Source organism: Bombina bombina, chromosome 4 (genome assembly GCF_027579735.1).
Source record: "Bombina bombina isolate aBomBom1 chromosome 4, aBomBom1.pri, whole genome shotgun sequence".
NCBI lineage: Eukaryota > Metazoa > Chordata > Amphibia > Anura > Bombinatoridae > Bombina > Bombina bombina.
The window spans coordinates 704,209,335-704,229,960 of NC_069502.1; the positions used below are offsets into that span (position 1 = coordinate 704,209,335).

At 41.4% G+C, this 20,626-nt stretch overlaps 1 protein-coding gene across 2 annotated transcripts in view; it reads left to right on the plus strand.

The window, feature by feature from the left end:
• The window catches only part of MAP7 (microtubule associated protein 7), a 331,637-nt gene that overhangs the window by 216,879 nt on the left and 94,132 nt on the right, over positions 1-20,626 (plus strand). For both annotated transcript variants that reach the window (XM_053710889.1, XM_053710890.1), the window contains exon 4: positions 16,814-16,977. In XM_053710889.1, the coding sequence (XP_053566864.1) occupies positions 16,814-16,977 (164 nt within the window). The remainder of the gene's footprint in view (positions 1-16,813; positions 16,978-20,626) is intronic.

Sequence of the window (20,626 nt, forward strand, 5' to 3'; positions counted from 1 at the left end):
CATCTATTAAGTTATAACTTACTATTATGTTACTGTTCACAGTTAAAAAATTGAAAACTGAGCTACGGACATTTTAGAGGAAATACAGAAATTTGGACTACTAAATCAATGTGATAACCTTGACTGCAATGTATAATATATGTAAACCCAGAACGGTTTGTAATTCTGTGTAATCTTTTACTGTTTGTTATGTACTTCCTTATGCTCAATAAAAACCATTAAAATAAAAAAAATAAAAAAACTTACTTAGAAGCTGTCAGTTTAGCTCTGTTGAAAAGGTAGCTGGAAAGCCCACTGCAAGTGGCAAATAAGACACTCCCCCCTCCCCCTCTTTTGCATATGAAAAGACCCTTTACACAAACAGGAGCAAGCTGGAGAAGGTAGCTGACGGTATTCACATAAAACTTTGGGGCTTGGTTAGGAGTCTGAAAATCAGAGCAATGTTATTTAAAAATAAGCAAAACTATACATTTTTTTAAATAAAAAACTTCATGGGCTATATAAATAGATCAGCTACAAAACATTTAAGCAAAGAAAAAATTAGTGTATAATGTCCCTTTAATAGATTTTGTTTTTTATTATTAATTGTTCAGTTTGTAACTGGGATATAATTTAACCTCATACTGCCCAGTTGCTGTTTGTGATTTGCTTATCATAATGCCGCATAATAATTAAAAAATAAATAAAGTATTCAGCTCATTTAAAGACTGTATTGCCATTAAGCATCCAATTTAAAATTAGTTTCAGTGTTATATATAAACCTATTGAAGGAAAGCTGTGACAGTCAGAGATGTTTAATCTTCTCAGCCCCATATACCTTTCAGCATTATACAGTTAAGTTTGGCCTTGTGAAGAATACGCACAATGACAAAATACCCTTTTCCTTTCTGCTACTGATTGCTTTGTTAAGGTTAAGGACATCTCTCAGCACTAGGAAACACAAGCGTAGACATATTCTTGTATAATTAATGTGTACGGTAAGTGCAACAGTTCAGGCTTTCTTTTTTTTAATCTGTGGGGAAAATATGACTGCAAATATCCTTGACACAAACACAAGCATGTTTTCACATTAATTGGAAACCACAAACTGTATGAGATATAAAACTTGGTTACTATTTGCTGGTGTTCAGAGAACAAAGGAACTTAGTAATGAATGATAACACTGAATCATTGTCATGTTTCATTATGAAGAATCATATAGCAGTTACAATTGCCAGACCAGGCGTATACAAGAGGATATTGCGTGGCGCTGCAAAATGCTGTTTGGTTCAGTGTGCCAGTCACTATGTTCAAGTTGCCGACTCCAGACCCAGCAAATGAGCCCCATTAAATAATGCTTAAGAGTGTGAATAAACACAATTTGTTCTAACACTGCTTTTAAACAGACAGAGGGTTTGTAAGCAGTCAACAAAATTATATATATATATATATATATATATATACATATATATAAATATATGTGTGTGTGTGTATATGTATATATATAATTGAAGAGAGAGAGAGCGCTCTCAAAATAGCCAATTCCTTTATTTCTGATGCTAACATGCAAGTTACAGTATCAGACTGGGAGCCAAGATGTCTGGCTTCACTGTCCAAGCCCGCAGGGCATTGTGGCTAAAATCTATGTTCAAGCTTCTGGCACTTCTTTACAAGGGGAAGACCTTGTTTGGACCTGGTCTGGCAGAAATAATTTCTGATATTACGGGTGAAAAAGGGTCTTTTCTACTGCAAGACAAGAAGAACAGACTCAAAGGACGTCAAAGTAATTTTCATTCCTTTCGTAACTTTAAAGGTCAAAAGTCTTCTTCTCCCTCTTCTAAGCAGGAACAGTCCAAGTATTCTTGGAAGCCCAATCAGTCTTGGAATAAGGGGAAGCAATCAAAGAAACCATCAGCTGAGTCTTAAGTCATCGGTCCGGGTTCCAATCAAGTGGGGGCAGACTTTTCCTGTTTTGTCAAGTGTGGAGACAAGATGTCCCAGATCCTTGGGCTGTGGACATAGTATCTCAGGGTTACAAAATAGAATTCAAAACTTTCCCTCCCCGGGCCAGATTCCTCCTCTCAAGATTATCTGCAGACCAGGTAAAAAGAGAGGCATTCTTGAACTGCGTGGGAGTGATTGTTCCAGTTCCAGTAAGGGAACAGGGTCTAGGATTCTATTCAAATCTGTCCTAAAGTGTCTCTTCAAGTTTCTCAGGGTACCATCCTTCAAAATGGAAACCATTCGTTCCATTCTTCCTTTGGTCCAAAAGGGTCAGTTCATAATGACTTTAGACCTGAAGGATGCATATTTTCACGTTCCCATCTTCAGGGATCCTCACAAATTCCTGAGATTTGCCTTTCTAGACAAACACTTTCAGTTTGTGGCTCTTCCGTTCGGTCTTGCCACAGCTCCCAGAATTTTCTCAAAGGTTCAGGGGGCTCTGGGGGCTCTCTTGACAGTGATCAGGTCTCGGGGAATTGCAGTGGCGCCATACCTGGACAACATATTGGTTCAGGCACCATCTTTTCAACAAGCAAACTCTCTAAAGAGATCTTGTCTTTTCTACGTTCCCATGGTTGGAAAGTGAATCTGGAAAAGAGTTCCCTTGTTCCAGCTACAAGGGTGGTTTTCTTAGGGACCATAATAGATTCCCTATCTATGAAAAATTTTCTGATGGAGGTCAGAAAATTCAAAATTCTCTCCTCTTGCCTCTCTCTACAGTCTACTGTTTGACCATCAGTGGCTCAATGTATGGAGGTAATTGGTCTGATGGTCGCTTCCATGGACATCATTCCCTTTGCTCGATTCCATTTGAGATCTCTGCAATTATGCATGCTCAGAAAATGGAACGGAGAGCATTCGATCCTGTCTCAGAGGATAGATATAGACCAGTCGACAAGAGACTCTCTCCCGTGGTGGCTTTCTCAGGACCAACTGTCTCAGGGCACATGCTTCCGGAGACCTTCCTGGGTGATTGTGACCACGGACGCCAGCCAGCTAGGCTGGGTAGAAGTCTGGGACTCATTAAAGGCGCAGGGACTATGGACTCGGGAGCAGTCTGCTCTCCCCATAAACATCTTGGAGTTGAGAGCGATTTACAATGCTCCGATGGCTTGGCCTCAATTGTCCTTAGCCCGGTTTATCAGGTTTCAGTCGGACAACATCACCTCAGTGGCTTACATCAACCACCAGTGAAGAACTCATCCATTAGCCATGAAGGAGGTAGCACAGATTATTCAGTGGGTGGAAACTGTTGTCTATCTGCCATCCACATTCCTGGAGTGGACAACTGGAAAGCGGATTTCCTGAGCAGACAGACATTTCATCCCGGGGAGTGGGCTCCCCATCTGGAGGTGTTCTCCAGGTTAACCCTCAAATGGGTATCTGGTATGCAGACCTAGTGAAGATGTCTTCTCGGCCGTCTTGGAGGTTGCCTCTGAGGAAGGACCTTCTAACTCAGGATCCATTCCTCCATCCAAATCTCTTTTCGCCTCAATTGTCCTTAGCCCGGTTTATCAGGTTTCAGTCGGACAACATCACCTCAGTGGCTTACATCAACCACCAGTGAAGAACTCAGCCATTAGCCATGAAGGAGGTAGCACAGATTATTCAGTGGGTGGAAACTGTTGTCTATCTGCCATCCACATTCCTGGAGTGGACAACTGGAAAGCGGATTTCCTGAGCAGACAGACATTTCATCCCGGGGAGTGGGCTCTCCATCTGGAGGTGTTCTCCAGGTTAACCCTCAAATGGGTATCTGGTATGCAGACCTAGTGAAGATGTCTTCTCGGCCGCCTTGGAGGTTGCCTCTGAGGAAGGACCTTCTAACTCAGGATCCATTCCTCCATCCAAATCTCTTTTCTCTGAAGCTGACTGCTTGGAGATTGAACGCTTAGTTCTGTCTAAGCCTGGATTTTCTGAGTCAGTCATTGAGACCATGATACAGGCTCGCAAGCCTGTTACTTGAAAAATTTACCATAAGGTATGGCGTAAATACCTTTATTGGTGTGAATCTAAGGGCTACTCTTGGAGTAGGATCAGGATTCCTAGAATTTTATCTTTTCTCCAGGAAGGTCTGGAGAAAGGGTTGTCAATCAGTTCTCTGAAAGGTCAGATTTCTGCATTATCTATTTTGTTACACAAGCATCTGGCGGATGTGCCAGATGTTCAATCTTTTTGTCAGGCCCTGGTCACAATCAGGCCTGTGTTTAAACCTGTTGCTCCTCCTTGGAGCCTTAATCTTGTTCTTAAAGTTTTGCAGCAGGCTCCATTTGAGCCAATGCATTTCATAGATATTAAGTTGCTATCTTGGAAGGTTTTTTTTCTTATTGCTATCTCTTCTGCTCAGAGAGTTTTAGAACTCTCTGCTTTGCAGTGTGATTCGCCTTACCTTATCTTTCATGTGGATAAGGCGGTTCTTCGTACTAAATTGGGGTTTCTTCCTAAAGTGATTTCGGATAGAAATATTAATCAGGAAATTGTTGTTCCTTCTCTCTCTCCCAATCCTTCTTCTCATAAAGAACATCTGTTGCACAACTTGGATGTTGTGCGTGCTCTAAAATTCTACATACAGGATTTTCGCCAGTCTTCTGCCCTGTTTGTTTGTTTCTCAGGAAAGCGTAAGGGTCAGAAGGCTACTTCTACTTCTTTTTCCCTCTGGTTGAGAAGTATGATTTGTTTTGCTTATGAGACTTATGAGCCGCCTGAGAGAATTACAACTCATTCCACTAGGGCTGTCTCCTCTTCTTGGGCTTTCAAAGATGAAGCTTCTGTGGAATAGCTTTGCAAGGCTGCAACTTTGTCCTCTCTGCATACTTTTTCAAAATGTTCCAAATTTGATACATTTGCCTCGGCTTAGGCCTCTTTTGGGAGAAAGGTTCTTCAAGTGGTTGTGCCTTCTGTTTAGGTCTGCCTGTCTTGTTCTCCCACCCTGTTCACTCTGTGTCCTCTAGCTTGGGTATTGGTTCCCACTAGTAATTGAATGACATCGTGAACTCTCCATATCTTAGGATAGAAAACAAAATTTATGCTTACCTGATAAATTTCTTTATTTCCGGATAGGGAGTCCATGACCCCATCCTTTATTAAAATAGTTATTTTTTACTAAACCTCAGACACCTCTACACCTTTATGTTATTCTTTTTCCATTTCCCTTCGGTTGAATGACTGGGGATTATGCGTAGGGGAGTAACACTTAACAGCTTTGCTGTGGTGCTCTTTGCCTCCTCCTGCTGGCCAGGAGTGATATTCTCACTAGTAATTGAATGACGTCGGGGACTCTCCATATCCGGAAAGAAAGAAATTTATCAGGTAAGCATAAATTTAGGTTTTGAGGACTTATGCCATAGAACTTTTAAACCATAAACTGTGACCATATTTGTTAAACTGTATCCTGAATATGTGCATGTTATTGTACACATAATGCTCACCATCATTCCATTCTAAAGGGTAATGAGGGACTGAACTATACAAAACAAACTTTTCATATTTGAGTACACAAACAAGTTGTGATGATTGTGTTTTTAATTGTGTTTATAATTTGGGATTAACTCCTAACCTTAGGAAGTTCAGTATTCAGTAAACAAGCAATAGTAGGTGAACAGGAAACTGCACTTTTAAAGGGAAATTCAATTCAAAGTTGAATCCTACATAATAATGTGATATATGTTCATTATTTTTTTTCTTGCTTTTAAAGGGATGGTTATATACAATGATTTAGATGACTTTGCAATATAATTTCATTATTTATTTTGTCCCTTTTTCCTTTAATTCCATTCTGAAATTCTGAGATTTTCAGTTGCTGTTAGAAATGGAAGTGCAGAACACGGTTATATCCCACACAGCCATTGGCTGCACACACTAGTGACCTATTTATAACTGTCTCTAATTGGCCGCAGCAGAGAAGGTAACCAAAGTTACAACATGGCAGCTCCCATTGTTTTACAGATACTAAAACTTTACACCTATTTTGCCAATATTTAAACCATTAATGGAACTTTAAAAAATACATCTACATTGTATTCTCAGATCATTTCTTTGAATGCTTCATTCTATCTAGCATTTATTTAGTGTTTAATGTCCCATTGTGCTTGTTTAACACAGAGAGGCTGGAGCTCAAATAGTTGAGGGGTTTTTTTGCTTTTTTTTTTACTTTGTCACATATCCAAGCATTTTCCTTCCATCTCCCTCAGCCATGTATTTTCTTTCTAATGACAAGGTGAGTCCACGGATCATCATAATTACTGTTGGGAATATCACTTCTGGCCAGCAGGAGGAGGCAAAGAGCACCAAAGCAAAGCTGTTAAATATCACTCCCCTACCCACAATCCCCTGTCATTCTCTTTGCCTGTGTTGCAAGGAGGTGGTAACGTTTAGGTGTCTGTAAGAAGATTCTTCAATCAAGAGTTTATTATTTTGAAGCAGAGCAGGTTTGCTCTGATCTTTTCTGGGGTGTAGCCGTAGTCCGTGTCAGTCTCTTCAGTAGAGCAGTGGTGGCTTTTAAGCATTTGGGAACTTGTGGGGTATAATCCCCACTGTGCCTCTCAAACAGTTTGTTGCTGCCCTATCTTGGAAACCTGAGTAAGTTTATTCAGTCTTTCCTTTTTTCACAGGTCCATGTGAGGGAGGGTCCCCTCTCAAACCAGGTGAGTTGTCCTTCTGCCAGACAGAGGCATATTTAGGTAAGTTCCAAGTTTATTTTTCCTTTTTCAGGGAAAATATGGCACTTCAGCAGTTAAATCTGCAGGGGACGTTATTTTAACAGTTAATCCTATTGGGGTTACCTTTAAAAACTAAGGGCAGATTATGGAGGCACTGGGGGACGTGAGGAGCTCTTCTTATTTATTTATTATTTATTAATTATTTTTGATGGGCTCAGCATTTGTCTTTTTATCCGGTTAGCACACGGACAAGGACTGGATGGGTTATTTATTATTTATTAGTTTTTTATAGGCTCAGCATTTGTCCTTTGATCCGGTTAACATACAGATAAGGACTAGCTATGTTAGTGCAGTGTTTGTTGCGCACATAGTTTTTTTCCCTCTGTTGAGCACTTTTATCATTTTAATGGCTGCCGGGAATGCCTAGTACTAAGGAGGCGTGTTCCTTCAGAGTCGGCAAGGTTGGTTTTGCGCGCCTTCCGAATTCTTCCTGTGAGTTCCGGAATAGAGTGGCTTGTTAGTTGCAGTTCTGCTAGGGTATGCACAAGTGAATCTATGATCGCTCAGCCGTTTGATGGGCAGTTCCGGATTGAAATGATTCAAAGTCAGCATGTAGGGCTTGCCCCCGATCCGGGAGCGGATCCAGTAGAGGGAAGATTTTCTTTATTTGCTCAGGCCTGGGTTCGGGATATTCCAGATCCCTGGGTGGTGGACATTGTATCCCAGGGGTACAATCTAGAGTTCAAGACGTTTCCTCCAAGGAACAGATTCCTCTTCTCAAGATTATCTGTAGTTCAGATAAATAGAGAGGCGTTCTTCCATTGTGTCTGTTTTTTTTTCCTCCCTGGGAGTGATTGTTCCAGTTCCATATTGGAACAGGGTCTGGGATTCTACTCCAATATGTTTGTGGTTTCCAAGAAGGAGGGAACTTTCAGTCCAATTTTTGACTTAAGATGTCTAAACAAGTTTCTCAGAGTTCTGTCCTTCAAGATGGAAGTTATATGTTCCATTCTTTCTTTGGTTCAAGAGGGTCAGTTCATGTCAACCATAGACCTAAAGGATGCGTACCTTTATGTACCCATCCATAGGGATCATCTCATGTTTCTGAGATTCGTTTTTCTAGACAAGCACTTTCAGTTTGTGGTCTTCCATTCGGCATTGTCACAGCTTCCAGATTTTTTTCAAGGGTTCTGAGGGCTCTGGCGGGGCATTGCAGTGGCGCCATATCTGGATGACATTCTAGTTCAGGTGCAGTCTTTGCAACATGCAAACTCTCATACAGAGATCTTGTTGTCTTTCCTTCAGGTCCCTCAGATAGAAGGTGAAGCTGGTAAAAATTTCCTTGGTTCCAGTTACAAGAGTAGTGTTCTTGGGGACCATGTTAGACTCCCTTTTAATGAAGATATTTCTGACAGATGTCAGAAAAACAGGGATCTTCGACTCTTGCATTGTCCTTCAGTCCTCTCCTCGGCTGTCAGTGGCTCAATGTATGGAGGTATTTGGTCTGATGGTAGCTGCCATGGACATCATTCCGTTCGCTCGGTTCCATTTCAGACCTCTGCATTTATGCATGCTCGGGTATTGGAACGGAGACTATGTGGATCTATCTCTACAATCTGCTGGGATGGGAGCAGTCTGGGCCTTATTAAAGGTTCAGGGTCTTTGGATTCGGGGGGAGTCAGTCCTCCCCATAAACATCTTGGAGTTTAGAGTGATCTTCAATGCTCTACTGGCCTGGTCTCAGTTAGGTTTAGCCAGGTTTATCAGGTTCCAACTTAACATCGGTGGCTTACATCATCCACCAGGAAGGAACTTGGGGTTCCTTGGCAATGTCAGAGGTGACCAAGATTATTCAGTGGGTGGAGACCCTCAACTGCTGTCTATCTGTGATCCACATTCCAGGAGTGGACAATTGGGAAGTGGATTTTCTCTTGTAAGGTGTATCCAGTCCACAGATCATCCATTACTTGTGGGATATTTTCATTCCCAACAGGAAGTTGAGGACACCCACAGCAGAGCTGTAATATAGCTCCTCCCCTAACTGTCATAGCCAGTCATTCTCTTGCAACTCTCAACAAGCAAGGACGTTGTAGGAGAGAGTGGTTAAATATAGCTAGTTTATTTTCTTCAATCAAAAGTTTGTTATTTTTAAATAGTACTGGAGTTGTGCTATTTTATCTCAGGCAGTAAATAGAAGAAGAATCTGCCTGAGGTTTCTATGATCTTAGCAGGTTGTAACTAAGATCCATTGCTGTTCTCACATATGTCTGAGGGGATTACACAGATGAGGTAACTTCAGCGAGAGAATGGCGTGCAGTTTATTCTGCTATCAGGTATGTGCAGTTATAATTTTTTCTAGAGATGGAAAACACTAGAAAATGCTGCTGATACCGGATTAATGTAAGTTAAGCCTGAATACAGTGATTTAATAACGACTGGTATCATGCTTACTCCCAGGGGTAATACCCTTATGATATTGCAATATAAAACGTTTGCTGGCATGTTTAATCGTTTTTATATATGCTTTGGTGATAAAACTTTATTGGGGCCTAGTTTTTTCCACATGGCTGGCTTAAATTTTGACTAGAAACAGCTTTCCACTGTTGTATTATAAAAGTTACAGTTGGTGCAGTTAAAATTACAAACTGTGACATCCAGCTTCCCTCAAAGGCCCTCTGAATGCTATAGGACATCTCTAAAGGGCCCAAAGGCTTTCCAAAGTCGTTTATTGGGGAAGGTAGGGCCACAGCTTGCTGTGGCAGTTGGTTGTGACTGTTAAAAAACGTCTATTTCGTTTTTTTGATCAGTTTTTTGAACTAAGGGGTTAATCATCCATTGGGTGCAATGCTCTGTTAGACTATTATACACACTGTAAAAATTTCGTTTGATTTACTGCATTTTTTCACTGTTTTTCAAATTCTGACAAAATTTGTTTCTCTTAAAGGCACAGTACCATTTTTATATTTGCTTGTTAACTTGATTTAAAGTGTTTTCCAAGCTTGCTAGTCTCATTGCTAGTCTGTATAAACATGTCTGAAATAGAAGAAACTCCTTGTTTATTATGTTTAAAAGCCATGGTGGAACCCCCTCTTAGAATGTGTACCAAATGTACTGATTTCATTTTATGCAATAAAGATCATTTTCTGTCTTTAAAAAATGTATCACCAGAGGAATCTGACAAGGGGGAAGTTATGCCGACTAACTTTCCCCACGTGTCAGACCCTTTGACTCCCGCTTAAGGGACTCCCGCTCAAATGGCGCCAAGTACATCTAGGGCACCCATAGCGTTTACTTTACAAGACATGGCGGCAGTCATGGATAATACACTGTCAGTGGTATTAGCCAGACTACCTGAATTTAGAGGTAAGCGAGATAGCTCTGGGGTGAGACAAAATGCAGAGCATACTGACGCTTTAAGAACCATGTCTGATACTGCCTCACAATATGCAGAAGCTGAGGAAAGAGAGCTTCAGTCAGTGGGTGATGTTAATGACTCAGGAAAGATACCTGATTCTAATATTTCTACATTTAAATTTAAGCTTGAACACCTCTGCGTGTTGCTTAGGGAGGTTTTAGCTGCTCTTAATGACTGTGATACCATTGCAGTGCCAGAGAAATTGTGTAGACTGGATAAATACTTTGCAGTGCCGGTGTTTACTGATGTTTTTCCAAATACCTAAAAGGTTTACAGAAATTATTAATAAGGAATGGGATAGACCAGGTGTGCCGTTCTCTTCCCCTCCTATTTTTAGAAAAATGTTTCCAATAGACGCCACCACACGGGACTTATGGCAGACAGTCCCTAAGGTGGAGGGAGCAGTTTCTACTCTAGTAAAGCGTACTACTATCCCTTTCGAGGACAGTTGTGCTTTTTTTAGATCCAATGGATACAAAATTAGAGGTTACCTTAAGAAAATATTTATTCAACAAGGTTTTATCCTACAGCCCCTTGCATTCATTGCCCCTGTCACTGCTGCTGCGGCGTACTGGTTTGAGTCTCTGGAAGAGGCTTTACAGGTAGTGACTCCATTGGATGACATACTTGGCAAACTTAGAGCACTTAAGCTAGCCAATTCTTTTATTCTGATGCCATTGTTCATTTGGCTAAGAATTCTGGTTTTGCTATACAGGCGTGCAGAGCGCTATGGCTTAGATCATGGTCAGCTGACGTGACTTCAAAATCTAAGCTACTTAACATTCCCTTCAAGGGGCAGACCCTATTTGGGCCTGGTTGAAGGAGATTATTGCTGATATCACTGGAGGAAAAGGTCATGCCCTTCCTCAGGACAGGTCCAAATCTAGGGCCAAACAGTCTAATTTTCGTGCCTTTCAAAACTTCAAGGCAGGTGCGGCATCAACTTCCTCTAATAATAAACAAGAGGGAACTTTTGCTCAATCCAAGACGGTCTGGAGACCAAACCTGACCTGGAAAAAAGGTAAGCAGGTAAAAAAGCCGCTGCTGCCTCTAAGACAGCATGAAGGAACGGCTCCCTATCAGGGAACGGATCTAGTAGGGGGCAGACTTTCACTCTTCGCCCAGGCGTGGGCAAGAGATGTTCAGGATCCCTGGGCGTTGGAAATTATATCCCAGGAATATCTTCTGGACTTCAAAGCTTCCCCCCCAAAAGGGGGATTTCACCTTTCACAATTATCTGCACACCAGATAAAGAGAGAGGCATTCTTACACTGTGTACGAGACCTCCTAGTTATGGGAGTGATCCATCCAGTTCCAAAGGAGGGACAGGGTTTTTACTCAAATCTGTTTGTGGTTCCCAAAAAAGAGGGAACCTTCAGACCAATTTTGGATCTAAAGATCTTAAACAAATTCCTCAAAGTTCCGTCGTTCAAGATGGAAACTATTCGTACCATCCTACCACTGATCCAGGAGGGTCAATATATGACTACAGTGGATCTAAAGGATGCTTATCTTCACATTCCGATACACAAAGATCATCATCGGTTTCTCAGGTTTGCCTTTCAAGACCGGCATTACCAGTTGTAGCTCTTCCCTTGGGATTAGCTACAGCCCCAAGAATCTTTACAAAGGTTCTAGGGTCGCTTATGGCGGTCCTAAGGCTGCGGGGCATAGCAGTAGCCCCTTATTTAGACGACATCCTGATACAGGCGTCAAACTTCCAAATTGCCAAGTCTCATACGGTCGTAGTACTGGCATTTCTGAGGTCGCATGGGTGGAAAGTGAACGAGGAAAAGAGTTCTCTATCCCCACTCACAAGAGTTTCCTTTCTAGGGACTCTGATAGATTCTGTAGAAATGAAAATTCACCTGACGGAGTCCAGGTTATCAAAGCTTTTAAATTCCTGCCGGGTTCTTCATTCCATTCCGTGCCCTTCAGTGGTTCAGTGTATGGAAGTAATCGGCTTAATGGTAGCGGCAATGGACATAGTGCCGTTTGCACGCTTACATCTCAGACTGCTGCAATTATGCATGCTCAGTCAGTGGAATGGGGATTACACAGATTTGTCCCCTCTACTGAATCTGGACCAAGAGACCAGGGATTCTCTTCTCTGGTGGCTATCTCGGGTCCATCTGTCCAAAGGTATGACCTTTCTCAGGCCAGATTGGACAATTGTTACGACAGATGCCAGCCTTCTAGGTTGGGGTGCAGTCTGGAACTCCCTGAAGGCTCAGGGATCGTGGACTCAGGAGGAGTCTCTCCTTCCATTAAATATTCTGGAACTAAGAGCGATATTCAAGGCTCTTCAGGCTTGGCCTCAGTTAGCAACTCTGAGGTACATCAGATTTCAGTCGGACAACATCACGACTGTAGCTTACATCAACCATCAAGGGGGAACGAGAAGTTCCCTAGAGATGTTAGAAGTTTCAAAAATAATTCGCTGGGCAGAGATTCACTCTTGCCACCTATCAGCTATCCATATCCCAGGTGTAGAGCACTGGGAGGCGTATTTTCTAAGTCGTCAGACTTTTCATCCGGGAGAGTGGGAACTCCATCTGGAGGTATTTGCACAACTGATTCATCGTTGGGGCAAATCAGAACTGGATCTCATGGCGTCTCGCCAGAACGCCAAGCTTCCGTGTTACGGATCCAGGTCCAGGGATCCCAAGGCGACATTGATAGATGCTCTAGCAGCGCCCTGGTCTTTCAACCTGGCTTATGTGTTTCCACCGTTTCCTCTGCTCCCTCGACTGATTGCCAAGATCAAGCAGGAGAGAGCATCGGTGATTCTGATAGCAACTGCGTGGCCACGCAGGACCTGGTATGCAGATCTAGTGGACATGTCATCCTTTCCACCATGGTCTCTGCCTCTGAAACAGGACCTTCTACTTCAGGGTCCTTTCAACCATCCAAATCTAATTTCTCTGAGGCTGACTTCCTGGAGATTGAACGCTTGATTTGATCAAAGCGTGGCTTCTCCGAGTCAGTTATTGATACCTTAAGACAGGCACGAAAGCCTGTCACCAGGAAAATTTACCATAAGGTATGGCGTAGATATCTTTATTGGTGTGAATCCAAGGGTTACTCATGGAGTAAGGTCAGGATTGCTAGGATATTATCTTTTCTCCAAGAAGGTTTGGAAAAAGGATTGTCAGCTAGTTAAGCGTCTGGCAGATGTTCCAGACGTTCAGGCATTTTGTCAGGCTTTAGTTAGAATCAAGCCTGTGTTTAAACCTGTTGCTCCACCATGGAGCTTAAACTTGGTTCTTAAGGTTCTTCAAGGAGTTCCGTTTGAACCTCTTCATTCCATAGATATCAAGCTTTTATCTTGGAAAGTCTTTTTTTTTTTTTTTTTTTTTTGTAGCTATTTCCTCGGCTCGTAGAGTCTCTGAGCTATCTGCCTTACAATGTGATTCTCCTTATCTGATTTTTCATACGGATAAGGTAGTCCTGCATACCAAACCTGGGTTCTTACCTAAGGTGGTATCTAACAAGAATATCAATCAAGAGATTGTTGTTTCATCCTTGTGTTACACAATCTGGACGTGGTCCGTGCTTTAAAGTTTTACTTACAAGCTACTAAAGATTTTCGTCAAACATCTGCTTTGTTTGTTGTCTACTCTGGACAGAGGAGAGGTCAAAAGGCTTCGGCAACCTCTTTTTCTTTTTGACTAAGAAGCTTAATCCGCTTAGCCTATGAGACTGCTGGACAGCAGCCTCCTGAAAGGATTACAGCTCATTCCACTAGAGCTGTGGCTTCCACTTGGGCCTTTAAAAATGAGGCTTCTTTTGATCAGATTTGCAAGGCGACGACTTGGTCTTCGCTTCATATTTTTTCAAAATTTTACAAATTTGATACTTTTGCTTCTTCGGAGGCTATATTTGGGAGAAAGGTTTTACGGGCAGTGATTCCTTCCATTTAAGTTCCTGCCTTGTCCCTCCCTTCATCCGTGTACTTTAGCTTTGGTATTGGTATCCCACAAGTAATGGATGATCCGTGGACTGGATACACCTTACAAGAGAAAACACAATTTATGCTTACCTGATAAATTTATTTCTCTTGTGGTGTATCCAGTCCACGGCCCGCCCTGTCATTTTAAGGCAGGTAATTTTTAAATGTAAACTACAGTAACCACTGCACCCTATGGTTCCTCCTTTCTCGGCTTGTTTTCGGTCGAATGACTGGCTATGACAGTTAGGGGAGGAGCTATATAACAGCTCTGCTGTGGGTGTCCTCTTGCAACTTCCTGTTGGGAATGAGAATATCCCACAAGTAATGGATGATCCGTGGACTGGATACACCACAAGAGAAATAAATTTATCAGGTAAGCATAAATTGTGTTTTTTGAGCAGTCTGACTTTTCATTTCAGGGAGTGGGAACTTCGTCCGGAGGTGTTTTCCAGTTTGATCCTCAATTGGGGGCCGGAGCTAGATATCATGGCATCTTGGCAGAATGCCAAGCTCCCAAGGTACAGTTCGGGGTCAAGGGATCCACAGGCCGTTCTGATAGATGTGCTGGCGGTGCCGTGGAAACTCCCTCTGAGGAGGGGCTTTCTATTTCAGGGTTTTTTCCATCTTCTTCTGACTGCTTGGAGATTAAATGCTTAATTTTATCTAAGCGTGGGTTCTCGTAGTCTGTCGTTGAGACTTTGATACAGGTTTGTAAGCTTGTGACTAGAAGGATTTACCATAAAATATGGCGTAAATATCTGTACTGGTTTGAGTCCAAGGTTTTCTTGTGCAGTAGAGTCAGGATTCTAGGATTTTGTCCTTTCTCCAGGAAGGTCTGGAGAAGGGTTTGTCAGTGAGTACTTTGAAGGGGCAAATGTCTGCTTTGTCTATTTTGTTGCATAAGCGTTTGGTGGTTGTACCTGATGTGCATTTTTTTTTGTCAGGCCTTAGTCAGATTCAGGCCTGTGTTTCAACCTGTTACTCCTCCTGGAGTCTTTTCCTTGTTTCTTAAAGTTCTTCTGCAGGCTCCGTTTGAGCCTATGCATTCCTTAGATATTGAGATGTTATCTTGGAAGGTTGTTGCTTCTTGTTCCCATTTTTCTGCTCGGAGAGTCTCTGTGTTCTCGGCATTGCAGTGAGATTCCCCTTATCTTATCCTTCATCCTGATAAGGTGGTTCTATGTACTAGTTAGTTCTCCTTCCTAAGGTGTTTTCAGATAGGAATTTCAATCAGGAATTTGTTGTTCCTTCTTTGTGTCCTAATCCTTCTTCTCATAAGGAGTGTTTGTTGCACAGCCTAGGTGTGGTGCGTGCGTTGAAATTTTATTTACAGGCGACTAATTATTTTCGCCAGTCTTTTGTTTTGTTTGTCATTTTCTCTCCTATGAAACTGCTGGACAGCAGCCTCCTGAGAGAATCATGGCTCATTCCACAAGGGCTTTTTTTCTTCTTGGGCCTTCAAGGATGTAGCTTCTGTGGAACAGTTTGGCAAGACTGCTACTTGGTCCTCTCTACATACTTTAAAAGATTTTATAAATTTGATTCTTTTGCCTCGACTGAGGCCTCTTTTGGGAGAAAGGTTTTTCAAGCAGTGGCGCCTTCTGTTTAGGTTTCCTGTCTTGTCCCTCCCTTGTCATCTGTGTCCTCTAGCTTGGGTACTGGTTCCCAACAGTAATTATGATGATCCGTGGACTCACCATGTCATTAGAAAGAAAAGAAAATTAATGCTTACCTGATAAATGTATTTATTTCTTGACACAGTGAGTCCACGGCCCGCCCTGTATTTTTCAGACAGTTTATTTTTCTATAAACCTCAGGCACCTCTGCACCTTATGTTACTTCCTTTCTCTCCTTTCCTTTTGGTCGAATGACTGGGGATTGTGGGTAGGGGAGTGATATTTAACAGCTTTGCTGTGGTGCTCTTTGCCTCCTCCTGCTGGCCAGAAGTGATATTCCCAACAGTAATTATGATTATTCGTGGACTCACCATGTCAAGAATGATATACATTTATCAGATAAGCATACATTTTCTTTTTAAGGGATATGAAAGTCAATATTAAAATTCCATATTAAGGAAGAGCAATTATCAGATTGACTTTTCTATCTTTTTGTTTGAAACTTAGTTCCTTTTTATAAGAGTGCCAATAAAGGATGTTACCCCTGTTTGGGTTGCTTTAGCTGTGGAAACATGATATAAAGAGCTATTGCAATTGAAATAGCGAATATGTAATTTATCTTATCAAATACCTATGCGGACTGCTCTATGTGGGTGAAACAATGTGTAAGGCATGGGAGAGGATGAATGAGCACAAATCCAGCATTAGGAGGGGAATTTAGATGCCCCTGTAGCTCACTACTTTATTAAAGCAAATCACCAAATTTCGCAACTTAGGTTTCAAATTATTGAGCATGTCCATAGACCAAGGAGGGGTGGAAACAGGGAAGTATTATTAAAAATGAGAGAGGCTTTTTGGATATTCAAATTGGGGACTTTACAACCCAAATGTATGAATAGGGACCTTGATTGGTCTATTTTCCTATTAGATGTTCTGTGATAATAATGAGTTTGTAGGCTGTTTTCCTTTTGTTTTTGTATTTTTTATGAGTAATGACACTTTGTTCTTTTAATATCCTTTAGTGTAAAAATGAGGATGTAATTTTGTATGACCACCACTAGAGGGTGGTATGAATATGGAAGGTATACCTGTTAATTGATAACCCCCGAAACGTTGTGGGCTTTTTGTGCCAATAAACAATTGTGATTATTCATGCTGCTGCCTCCCTTGGTTCTTGTTGTTGTTTTAGCTGCCAGAGAAGCATTATGGTTAGAGAAAGAATTAAGAGCACGACAGCACTACGAGAAGCAACTGGAGGAGCGCAAAAAGAAGCTGGAGGAACAGAGACTCAAAGAAGAAAGGCGCAGAACTGCTGTCGATGAGAAAAGAAAGTTAAAACTAGAAGAGGAGAAAGTAAGGTTCCTTTGTCGCAATTTTTATTACTTCTGTTATAATAAGTTGTTCTTCTTTATATGTTATTGCTTTTAATCAGCAGAGCAAGCAAATTTAAAGGGACACTCAATCAAAATTAAACTTTAATTATTCAGATAGAGCATGCCATTTTAAACAACTTTACAATTTACTTCCATTAACACAATGTGCACATTTTTTTCTATATATAAAGTTTTTGAGTCACCAGCTCCTACTGAGCATGTGCAAGAATAAGCGTGTATGCATTTGTGAATGGCTGATGGCTGTCACATGGTACGTGTATGCATTTGTGATTGGCTGATGGCTGTCACATGGTACAGGGGGAGTGGAAAAAGACATAACTTTTAAAATTGTTAGAAAAAAAATCTACTACTCATTTGAAGTTCAGACTAAGTGTTATTGCATTGTCTTGTTAACTTGCATTTGTTGATTATGCAAATCTACTGTGTTGACTGGTCCTTTAAGGGACATTAAATTCAAAATTAAGCCTACATGATTCAGATAGGGCAGGCAGTTTTAAATTAATTTTATATGCACACTGTCTGAAACACCAGCTACTCATAAGTATGTATAAGAGTTCACAGTGGTTACGTATGAGTCTGTGATTGGCTGATGGCTATCACATGATACTGGGGGGATCAGCAAATACTGCTCATTTAAAAGTGCTAGTGCATTGTATTTCTCCAACATTGGTGTGTCCGGTCCACGGCGTCATCCTTACTTGTGGGATATTCTCTTCCCCAACAGGAAATGGCAAAGAGTCCCAGCAAAGCTGGTCACATGATCCCTCCTAGGCTCCGCCCACCCCAGTCATTCTCTTTGCCGTTGCACAGGCAACATCTCCACGGAGATGGTTAAGAGTTTTTTGTAGTTTTATTCTTCTATCAAGTGTTTGTTATTTTAAAATAGTGCTGGTATGTACTATTTACTCTGAAACAGAAAAAGATGAAGATTTCTGTTTGTAAGAGGAAGATGATTTTTAGCAGACAGTAACTAAAATCGATTGCTGTTTCCACACAGGACTGTTGAGATGAAGTAACTTCAGTTGGGGGAAACAGTTAGCAGTCTTTTCTGCTTAAGGTTTGACTAGCCATATTTCTAACAAGACCATGTAATGCTGGAAGGCTGTCATTTCCCCTCATGGGGACCGGTAAGCCATTTTCTTAGTTAAACATAAAAGAATAAAGGGCTTCAAAAAGGGCTTAAAAACTGGTAGACATTTTTCTGGGCTAAAACAATTGCTTTACTAGGCATATTATGCAGATTCTAACTAATTATTGGTATTATAATCTTGGGGAACGTTTAGAAAAACGGCAGGCACTGTGTTGGACACCTTTTTCAGATGGGGGCCTTTCTAGTTATAGACAGAGCCTCATTCTGGGACTGTATAGGGGTTAAATGTAAAAACGGCTCCGGTTCCGTTAATTTAAGGGTTAAAGCTCTGAAATTTGGTGTGCAATACTTTTAATGTTTTAAGACACTGTGGTGAAATTTTGGTGAATTTTGAACAATTCCTTCATACTTTTTCACATATTCAGTAATAAAGTGTTTTCAGTTTGAAATTTAAAGTGACAGTAACGGTTTTATTTTAAAACGTTTTTTGTGCTTTGTTGACAAGTTTAAGCCTGTTTAACATGTCTGTACCATCAGATAAGCTATGTTCTATATGTATGAAAGCCAATGTGTCTCCCCATTTAAATTTATGTAATAATTGTGCCATAGTGTCCAAACAAAGTAAGGACAGTAATGCAACAGATAATGATATTGCCCAAGATGATTCCTCAAATGAGGGGAGTAAACATGATACTACATCATCCCCTACTGTGTCTACACCAGTTATGCCCACACAGGAGGCCCCTAGTACATCTAGTGCGCCAATACTTATTACCATGCAACAATTAACGGCTGTAATGGATAACTCCATAGCAAATCTTTTATCCAAAATGCCTACTTATCAGAGAAAGCGCAATTGCTCTGTTTTAAACACTGAAGAGCAAGAGGACGCTGATGATAACTGTTCTGACATACCCTCACACCAATCTCAAGGGGCCATGAAGGAGGTTTTGTCTGATGGAGAAATTTCAGATTCAGGAAAAATTTCTCATCAAGCTAAACCTGATGTTGTGACATTTAAATTTAAATTAGAACATCTCCGCGCACTGCTTAAGGAGGTGTTATCTACTCTGGATGATTGTGACAATTTGGTCATTCCAGAGAAATTATGTAAGATGGACAAGTTCCTAGAGGTTCCGGTGCCCCCCGACGCTTTTCCTATACCCAAGCGGGTGGCGGACATAGTAAATAAAGAGTGGGAAAGGCCCGGCATACCTTTTGTTCCCCCCCCTATATTTAAGAAATTATTTCCTATAGTCGACCCCAGAAAGGACTTATGGCAGACAGTCCCCAAGGTCGAGGGGGCGGTTTCTACTCTAAACAAACGCACTACTATTCCTATCGAAGATAGTTGTGCTTTCAAAGATCCTATGGATAAGAAATTAGAGGGTTTGCTTAAAAAGATTTTTGTACAGCAAGTTTACCTTCTACAACCAATTTCATGCATTGTTCCTGTCACTACGGCAGCGTGTTTCTGGTTCGAGGAACTAGAAAAATCGCTCAGTAAAGAATCTTCGTATGAGGAGGTTATGGACAGAGTTCAAGCACTTAAATTGGCTAACTCTTTTGTTTTAGATGCCGCTTTGCAATTAGCTAGATTAGCGGCGAAAAATTCAGGGTTTGCTGTCGTGGAGCGCAGAGTGCTTTGGCTAAAGTCTTGGTCAGCGGATGTGTCTTCCAAGACAAAATTGCTTAACATTCCTTTCAAAGGTAAAACATTATTTGGACCTGATTTGAAAGAGATTATTTCAGACATCACTGGGGGAAAGGGCCACGCCCTCCCACAGGATAGGTCTTTTAAGGCTAATAATAAGCCTAATTTTCGTCCCTTTTGCAGAAACGGACCAGTCTCTAATTCTGTATCCTCTAAGCAAGAGGGTAATACTTCACAACCCAAACCAGCCTGGAAACCAATGCAAGGCTGGAACAAGGGTAAGCAGGCCAAGAAGCCTACCACTGCTACCAAAACAGCATGAAGGGATAGCCCCCGATCCAGGACCGGATCTAGTGGGGGGCAGACTTTCTCTCTTTGCTCAGGCTTGGGCAAGAGATGTTCAGGATCCTTGGGCGCTAGAAATAGTTTCTCAAGGTTATCTCCTGGAATTCAAGGAACTACCCCCAAGGGGAAGGTTCCACAGGTCTCAATTATCTTCAAACCAAATAAAGAGACAGGCATTCTTACATTGTGTAGAAGACCTGTTAAAGATGGGAGTGATACATCCAGTTCCAATAAGAGAAAAAGGAATGGGATTTTTTTCCAATCTGTTCATAGTTCCCAAAAAAGAGGGAACATTCAGACCAATTTTGGATTTAAAGATCCTAAACAAATTTCTCAGGGTACCATCGTTCAAAATGGAAACTATTCGAACGATCCTACCTACTATCCAGGAAAATCAATTTATGACTACCGTGGATTTAAAGGATGCGTACCTACATATTCCTATCCACAAGGAACATCATCAGTTCCTAAGGTTCGCTTTTCTGGACAAGCATTACCAGTTTATGGCACTTCCATTTG